This window comes from Puntigrus tetrazona, chromosome 21, assembly GCF_018831695.1.
Source record: "Puntigrus tetrazona isolate hp1 chromosome 21, ASM1883169v1, whole genome shotgun sequence".
Taxonomy (NCBI): Eukaryota; Metazoa; Chordata; class Actinopteri; order Cypriniformes; family Cyprinidae; genus Puntigrus; species Puntigrus tetrazona.
In genome coordinates this window covers 15,488,095-15,498,094 of record NC_056719.1, presented here as the reverse complement: position 1 = coordinate 15,498,094, position 10,000 = coordinate 15,488,095, and the positions used below count along the sequence as shown (strand labels likewise).

General features: G+C 34.8%; 1 protein-coding gene across 3 annotated transcripts in view; it reads right to left on the bottom strand.

Moving 5' to 3' along the window:
• LOC122326538 (glucocorticoid receptor-like) overlaps positions 1–10,000 on the bottom strand; it is a 53,815-nt gene that overhangs the window by 11,896 nt on the left and 31,919 nt on the right. For 2 of the 3 annotated variants that reach the window (XM_043221493.1, XM_043221492.1), the window contains exons 4-6: positions 6,727–6,753; positions 3,144–3,260; positions 683–961 (exon numbers count right to left, since the gene is read on the bottom strand). In XM_043221493.1, the coding sequence (XP_043077428.1) occupies positions 683–961; positions 3,144–3,260; positions 6,727–6,753 (423 nt within the window). The remainder of the gene's footprint in view (positions 1–682; positions 962–3,143; positions 3,261–6,726; positions 6,754–10,000) is intronic. The other variant, XM_043221494.1, reaches the window with a different exon arrangement.

The following is a 10,000-nucleotide window of genomic DNA, read 5'->3' as shown; positions in this document are numbered from 1 at the left end:
TTCCTTTTTATTAAGAACATATAGTTGCAAAATTTCCTAAACTGGGGTTTGTGAAAAAATTGCACAGTAATTAGTAAGTAAAAAATATTAAATTAAATCATTACAATAAATTAAAAAAAAAATATATATATATATATATATATATATATATATATATATATATATATATATATATATATAAAAAATGTATATATATATATATAAATAAATAATACATATACACACACACATATATACACACACAAAATACATATAATAAAACAGGTCTTTATGTGAATGTCCACAAAAGGAGAAGAATCTATAAATTATGAATCATGTAATCCATAATAACTGTAATCTAACAATTAAGTGTTTTTAAAACGTAATTTAATCTAATTACAAGTACTACTTTACTTTTTAATTCAATTCTGTTACAGAGAAGCGGTGGGTGAGATGATGAAAATATTATTTTGTGGTATGAAAATCTCTCAACAGATATTATTTGATTTTTGTTACTAATAATACGAGCAAAGAACACAAATTCAATAAACTTTTTTTTTAGCTACAGTAGGTTTATTTATGACACGGACGTGTCCTTTAAGACCGACTGCACAGAACCAATACATACCGATACAAATCAGGAAAATAATGATTCAAAACAGATTTGTGAAAATGAATACATGAGCTATTATAGAGGCCTCACCTGGAAGGGCTTTGGCCCACTTGACTGCAGACACGACCTGTCGTCCTCCCAGGCGGTTCAGCGTCGTCATGAGGCGGGTGGAGGTGTCCGGGATGGTGCTGTCGTAGCCCGCGTATATGATCTCAGGCTCTATGGCTTTGAGCAGAGACAGCATGGTGGGCACCAGCTGGGGCATTGCTTTGGGCACCAGCGAACACATGCGCTCGTCAGGCAGCGGCGGAGCCTGCTCGCTCGAGGACGAATGACCCCGTAATCGCATCAGTTTCTTGTTTTTGCGAGCTACAACGAAGAGGAGAAATGACATCGTTTCATAATTCAACGAATAATCGTTTCATCTGAAAGTCCAAAGCAAGGCATAACGGTTCATAGTTAATGGATTCTTGCATGACTAAATGGGTGACTAAATACGCTTTTATCTTTTGCATCTTGATACTATCTTTGCGAAATGAATCCTCGCGGCTTCTGTTGCGGTTTTGTCAACGGGAATGTCAAAGAGAAAGCAAATCTTTTGAAAATCTAGCATCTGACAGTTTCTAACCATCTTCGTATTCATCTTAGTTTCAGCCATCGTTTAAAAAGACGCCTGCCTCTTTAAAGAAGCAAACAAGGCAAGTCAAAAAAAAAAAGTAGCATTCATTTGCATAGTACTTTTTATCAACGCACATTGTTTCAAAGCAGCTTTGGGGAATGGCTATCTGATATATTGGTTGATAATAGATTATCCACTGTTTGATATAGTTATTTTGTATTTGTTGACATGCACATCAATGCCACTTTTAGTGACTAGGATTGCATGACGTGACTGACAATTACAGATTGAGAGCAGCGGAGATTCAAAGGAACTGCAGCAACTATTAAGAATTATTAAAGCAACAAATGACATGATTTTTATGAGCACGGGCTAAATGATGAATATTTCCAATATCTGGGGCACATGAATTTAAGATACAGTTGTTTATAAGCAGATCTCTCAAAATGTATCACTATAGATCCTGTCGTTTGGTAAGTCAGTTAAAATCTCATTTATGCATTGTTTCCAACTTGAGTTATTTATGATATGACCTTGAGGTATGCAGCCTATGCTTTTGACTTCATCGCACTGTACACATCAGCACACAATGAATACATCTTTTAAAAAGTTGCAGGTGATTTATTGGTTAAAAATGATAAAACATTAAGAAAACACGGTCCTGTTACCTTAATAATGATAATGATACATAATTTCAGCTGTTTTCAGCTTTTAAAAGGTTTTTAAACATCATTTCCATGATAAAGATGTATAATATTTAGAGCTGTCAAACATTTAAATCGAATCTCAAATAAAATGTTTAATATATATATATATATATATATATATATATATATATATATATATATATATATATATATATATATACACATACATATATATATATATACACATACACATACATATATATATATATATATATATATATATATATATATATATACACACACATATATATATATATATATATATGTATGTGTGTGTATATATATATATATATATATATATATATATATATATATATATATATATATATATATATATATATATATATATATATATATATATACACACACTACACACACACACAACACTTATATATACATAAAATGTTACGGAACTGCATGGAAAAGAACATGCGTTTATATCATCCAAACGCACATCTTTAGTATGATTTTGGATTGTTAAACAATCATGAGGAGAAAACCTGAGCATACCATGTGAAATATTCCCACTCACACCGACTTCTTAAAGGAATATTCCGGTGTCCTTTCTTGTATGAATAAAATTTCAGCAAAGGTAGCATATAAATGGAGCTTACAGAGAGATGTATGGCTCTGTGTGAATGCCTCTTGAAGGTTTTCTCTCACAAAATCACTCAGCTGTTCTGCTGATTGAGAGCTTACCATCAAACACAATGTCATTCTGTCCCACTTTTTTCATTTTCTGCCATAAATGTTTCTATGGCAACTAAAAGCCTCTCTGGTGCAACCCCACATTTAGTTTCGCAGCCACCGCATCAAGGCATTTTTTCCCGTTTGGTGCTACACGCAAATAAATCATCCATAATTTTAAAGCCTCGCGCTGAGATGGATGTCCAATAACTGAAGTACATCAGCACATGTTCTTAAAACTTTTAGGCCATTTTATATGCATGAAGGAAAATCTGCGCACACGCTCCTTGGTCTCCACCAACTTCTTGAGGAACATGAACCGGAAACAATGCATACAGCACAAGGCAGTGATCTTTAGTTTATTTAAAGTGGTTTATGATAAATCATAAAACTATCAATTATTTGATGGCATTTCGAGAACAGTTCTTTTCTTCAAAGCTCTTCGGTCTTGATTGTCATTGTTAATTGCTCACTGCTTTGAGCTCCTGTGTAGTGGCATATAAAGGTCATTGAGATCAATCTATCAGAGCATCCTCACCTTCCAAGTTCATGCCGGCCTGAAGACACTTGAGAAAGCGGCACGCCGGGCAGTTTTTCCTTCTGATCTTGTCGATGATGCAATCATTCCTTCCTGCGCAGAGATAGTTGTGCTGGCCTGGAAGAAATACGGGTATTACTTACAGGTTTATGGTCAAACGTTTTAAAGGATTTCAAGTTAGAATATGTTCCCGATGATGTTTTTGGGTACAGACTGACGACTAACTCCATGTACTACTGTGTTAGTAGACTGTATTTATTTCACTGTAGGATCGGCACGAATCAGGCAAACTGTTTCAGGTTACAAATGCTTTAAAGGTGAAAGGCAAACGTAAAACTAAATAAAGCTGACTTGAGAACGATTTATTGGTTTATTGCTTCACGTCTCTCTGTAATTCAACGCTGACATAAGGACAATTTAATATGAATAATCTGAATAATTCATTCATTTGGTCCCACTTTACATTAGGTGGCATTAACTACTATGTACTTACATCAAAAAATTGCATATCACATTTGCTGCTTTTGAGGGGGGAAGTGGGTAAAGATAGAGACAGGTTTGGTGGTATGGGTAGGTTTAAGGGTTGGTTAAGATATAAGGGTTCGGTCAACAGTGTAATTATAAATGTAATTACAGATATTAATTACAATGTAATTGCATGCAGGTATTTTCAAAATACAATGGAAAACCCTGTATGTGCACAAAAAGTGCATAGTACTAAATTAATAATTTAAAAATAAAGTAATTAGTAGTTAAGGCCAACTAATATAAAGTGGGAGAGTGTTTTACTTTGGGCTGGAAAATCTAAAGGTGAAATCCAGTGGATATGTTAAAAGTCTATTATGAAAGTCATAATACTAAATCTCGTTTTAAAATCTAGGATAGTAAAAAAAAAACATGTTTGCAGGTATTACAATGTGGACAGTGATGGCATACATGAAGACACTGCCTGCACGAACAAAAAACATGCTAAATTGTGGTTTTGAAAATAGAAACATGCAAAGTTTTGTGCGAGGTGTAGGTTTATTCGTAAATGTGCCGCAGGGCGATAGAAAACACGGTTTTTACAATATAACAACCATCACATCTACGGAGAGCTCCTCAAAAAACACCAATACCAATGTGTGCCGCGTGCGTTATGTAATCATTTTATTTTTAGGTGAACTATCCCTGTAAAACGCCATTCCAGCTCCATGCTGTGCATATCATGCCGGCTGAAACATCACGTCTTTATTCATTCCTAGTCGAGATGATCCAAAAGTTCAACAAAGCTTTCGAACAAGCCCTCCCAAGCCAGAAATGTTTGGAATTAGTACAGAACGGTAAGCCAAAACAGATGAATAATCAAACGCCACCTCGATCAGCCGACTGCCAACCGCTCAGCCAAAGACCTTTGAGGGTTTCTCCATTTGGAGTGGAGAACAAGCCATCCAACAGTCTGCAGAGACCCAACTTACAGAACTGTTCATTTAGCATCCGACGGTCAAATGCAGTATCCGGTGCAGCTAAAAGCGTTTTTTCTTTCTTCCGTTTTGCAGTAACCAAAAACATTGCCAGGTGTTTGTTCGACAATCTAAAACAAAGCTATGCAGCATCTTCTCTAATTGTTACTTTTACTTTATTTAAAGCCGCAGGTCTGTGAGATTTGCCTCTTTGTCGTCAGTTGCAACTGAAGTTCTCTGCAAAAAATATGTGTATCGCGTCTGTGTGGATACCGTACTTATTAATCGGTTTCTATCCTACGTCTTGGAATATATGACCCAAATAAGAATTTTCACCAGATATTGTCATCTGAACGAGTAACAAGTCGTTTTTTCTGACCATCAGAGGAAAAAAGCTTTATACTAAACTGCACTGGATTAGGTGTAAGCTCAAATCACATCAAAACGTGCTAATTATTATTACTGTAATACTTTATTCTCAAATGATTAAATGTTAACGACATCAGCATTCAGTGATTATGAGTACAGGTGTGTATTAGTGTGTAGTCTGTGTAATATCTAATTGTCACATCATTCGAATTTCATATTAAGAAATCCAAACTTCGAACTGGTTGTCCATAAAATACAGATCTTGTGTAATCCTAGACTATTTGCAATCAGAAGCACGTTTAAAACTGGAATACAATTGAATTTCATTCATATAATGCTTTCTGGATTACAATCTGACATTTAATTAATCTAGCTGCTGAAAACGCTATAAATAATTATCATAAACTAACCATTGCGCATCGGGCTAAAGTAAGGCGATTAGCTGGTTATGTAGTTGCCCAACTATTGTTTCTGGATCATTTTTAACTGCAGCTTCAATCATAAAAATGCTACTCTGGTATCACTTCCTTGAAATATACTTTATATGAGAATATTTGCATTCTTTATATTTGACCTCAATTAACCTGACTTCATGCTACTACTTTAAATTCAATGTAAACGTTGCTAGCTCCCTTACAAACAAAGCTCTGAAATCCATTTCTGTCCGCCTTTTCAACTAAACTGATTTCCTGTGCTGATGCAAAGTCGAGGAAAAGTCCACGAAGGACCATTTATCCTTCTTTTCGTCCCGCAGACCACCGCTCGAAGCCATTTCTTTTCATTAAAGCTTCGAATAAGACAATAATGCCACGCTCAAACATGTTTGCCGAGCACTCTGACTCAAGTGACTTTCCATTAGCCACGCTAAAGACACGTCAACAGAATCGATCGATACCGATGCAGTCATACAGGAACTAACTTTGGTGCAAGCAAAATCAAGCAAAGTGCAACTATGATGATTATCAGAATGCAAACTAGTGACTATTAACTAGTGCGGTTGACATGCTCGCCTTGCGGAGAAGGTCAGAAATGAACTATAAATGGAAAATAGTGACACAAAAATCCTATATATGTAAATTATTGGTAGAAGATTAACTTGGAGACCAGTGCTCACTATTAACTAGTTGCTTATTAGCATATTACTAGCACACTGGGTGGTTAGTAGTACTTATAAAGCGCATATATAGTGCATTATTCTGCATATTTTAGATCCCTTAATCCTACCTCAATGAACAAATACCTTAATAACTATTAATACGCATATTAGTAGTTATTGAGGTAAAAGTTGTAATTAATAGTTAGTTAATAGTGAGAATTGGTTTCCAAACTAAAGTGAGTGTTGTTATGATTGCTATTATTTTACTTGAATTTGATGCTGAATCAATTTTATCAATAATGGCCGTAATTGTTCATACAACGATTTAAATTAAATTGATATTTTTTAACATGATTGTACAAAACGTTACTATTATTCTTACTAAAAAATGTATGTATTTTTATATAGGTTTAAATGATAAAAAAAAAACATTTAATAAGTATTAAATAAAATAGTTAATTAATTAAAATGTATATAAATTTGAAATGATTTATTAAAAAACTGAATTTTGAAAAGTTAATTTCTGACGGTGTTTGTGCATGATTTCTTTTCTTGCTCTGAGCCTCATTGAATCCGTGTCACTTATTACTGAAGACAAAAAGCATTTTGAACACAGGTGCATTGTCGGGCAACTGAAACTGGAAGCAAAAGCATTATTGAAGGTGAATTTATTTACCATCTGCGTTTTGTCGTGCTCTCCATCCTTCACCATTGCCAGAGCAACCGAAGAAATAAGGGAAGAAAAACAAAAATAACAGATATAAATGTTTCACGTGCTGAAAACACCGCTCAGTTCATGCTGACACAAAAGTTGAAGCTGGTTAGCAGAAGCTTTTCATTTCAGTTCGGCTACAACTATGAATTCGTACAATACGGAAAATCCTTGGTAGCACTTTCATTTCGGGACCAATTCTCACTATTAACTACATATTTATTAGCATGCGTATTACTAGCATGTTCATTAGTACCCTGAATAACCATATTTTAGATCCTTAATCCAACCCCATACCAAACCATAACTATCTTACTATTAATAAGCGGAAAATTAGTCATTTATTGAGGCAAAAGTCAAAGTTAATAGTTAGTTAGTAAGAACTGATCCCAAACTAAATTGCGACCAAATTCTCTAAGCAGGACACATTCATATCTGTTATTTTTGCATAAAGCAGACATATCCTTTACTTCCAATGAAATTCATGGCTTCTTGCCACACACAAAAAAAAAACCTGTCCGTTTTACAAATCCTCGCTCTGACCTTTAAACAGTGCTCTATCCAGGCGCACAATTACTCTCTCCACATTAAACGGTAAAATACTGTGCAATATATACCTGATGTTTAAGATCAGAAATATAAACCAAGGGATTTGTCCTTTTTAGCCAACATCAAGCGACATTAATGCTGGTTAACGAGATTTAACAAGATTACATAGACAAGACAACTTTATTATTTCACTTCTAACAACGTGCTGCTGTACCTTTACGACATCTTTATGCAGATAAACTGTCCGTTCGTATATAAAAATCATTGTGCAGATCGCTTAATGATCATCAGCAGATAACTACAGACACATAAAATAATAATACCTTATTCCTCAGGGCTCATTTCCGACAAAAACATTCCTTTTATCATTGATATGTACATTTGAACTGCTGCTCATCTGTACCAAAAGAAAAGGTACGTTTTTATTCATTTGGGATTATTTAACAGATTTTCATGGCAGTGCAGACTAGTCACTAACAGCCTTGCTTCTTCAACTTCAGTCGAAAGACTGACTGAATTTGAAGCTTTGATTTGATGCAAATCAATAAATAAAAGGCTGTTTTCTTCTTTTATTAAAGGAACTGCCTATGCATGCTTTGATTAAGACGATCGAATAACAATACAGCATGAAACTACTGACTTGGGATCACTGAATTATACTAAATAAATAAAGGGCAAAATATTTATAATTCAATTTGTGGATTATGGCTAGTTTTTCACAGGCGCTGGCGGCTACTACTCATAGTTTCCTATTAATACAAATGCTCTGAATCTTATGTCTTATGCGTGGCTTCTACAGAAAACAGCATTTCTTCAACTTTTGAGAGCATGGAGCCTGCTCTTTAACTTTTTTTAATATTAAGAATATTACTAGTGGGGATTACAATATGAACCATTTTATTATTATTACTATACTATTAACTTTTTTAAGTGCAACCTGGAAATGGGGAGGCGGTCCTTGCAGAGCTCTGTTGAATCACTGGTTGAGAGCTCGTGTAGAAGCACGTTTTCTACAGGATGTTTCAGATCAAATCAAGAGTTCCAAGACTCATATTATGATGCTAATTTATTTCGGAGCAACTGAACGCAGCAGCTTATTCTGACAGTTTCATTATTAATCTCAGAAACATCAACAGCGTCAATGAGGCCTTTAGACACACTCAGTAAGGCTTGGGTTCATTTTGTAATCACAGAGAAGGCGATGCCTCCCGAAAGTTTATCGTAAACCAGTTGCACTAAAGGTCTCTATAGCCTACTCAGGCTCTCAATGCTTTCTGGCAATGCTGCACATTGAAGTTGGCATTATTCACAGGTTTAGGTACCGTCTCTAAAAAAAAAAGCATTTGAAGAGAATGACTTGCAGTACCAAAAAAACTAAAACTTTAAAGGATTCATCCAAGAATCAGACATATTTAGCAATATTTAGATACAAATTTCACAGCTTATTTTATCAAAAATCGAATGTGTGGACCAAAATATGTTTAACAATATCTTGTGTAAGTTCAGAGATGGTCCCTAAACTTTACTGAATATTGAATGTACGACATGATATGATAAATGTCTTTTCTCTGGGACTACCAAGCCTTAGAAACCTCCACCGAGTGTAAAGTATCTCATCAATGATGAAACTTCCAGGACAAGTAGCTATTTCAGTCTAATAATAATAATCATAATCATAATAATGTGACTATGTGAAAATATCTTGAAACTCTCCAGTTGATCCCACAAACTCTGATCTCTACTGTTTGGTTTGAGATGATTCGTATGTGAAAAAATTAAAAGCAACTGATTAATAAATAAATCTGGAAATATTGCAAACATCAAACAAACACGAACACAGAATGTAAAATACATTTTAGGATTAAATACAATTATATAATTACAATTACAAATTAAATTAGTTTTATCAAGAGATGCGTTGCTTCATTTCTTTTCCAATCACATTTCATTCTTTTTTTATTTTTCATTTGTGCAGGTTTGGTCCTCCAGATTATGCCTAATGAGTAACTACTGTAGCTATGTAGTATATTTTGTACTATGCAGGTGGACTCTGTTTGGAGCATGTGTTAAAACAGGAGGGAATGTCATCAGGGAGCCAAGCACATGAGCTTTATTGCTGCGTGATCCTGTTCTAAACACATTCTGTACTCAAAACATACGGAAATATCCGACACCTCTGCAGGAGACCACACTTCGACATTTTCTTTTTCTTTTTCAGCGGCTAATTAATGCGAACCTCGCGATCTGTCCGGTTTTTCGAAAAATTGGGATTGACGGAGTAGATCAAACGATATTCAAAGGATACTGAAAACAAAGAAGCGGACTGGGGTGAAGACCTCGACGTTGAACAAATGAGATTCAAAGTATCGTTTAAACAAAGCTGTATGTCTCGGGAAAGAAACAAATGAGAAATATTTCAGTCCCTGCACTTTTTCTAGGTCACTGATTTGTGACACTAACCATACGAACTACATTGCACTAAAGGTCACATGATCCTGCTTCGGCTGAAGCATGAAATGCCTTTGGGAGCGTTCTCAGATCATGCTGAATAACATGGATCAGCATTGCTTCGTTGCGTCATCAGTACTTGTGATGGCATTTTCAACTTTCATTCAAATTATCCCTGTAATGCTGTAGAAATGTTACGTTGTAGAAACATACTAGAAACATGCAAAACTGAAAATTTGTA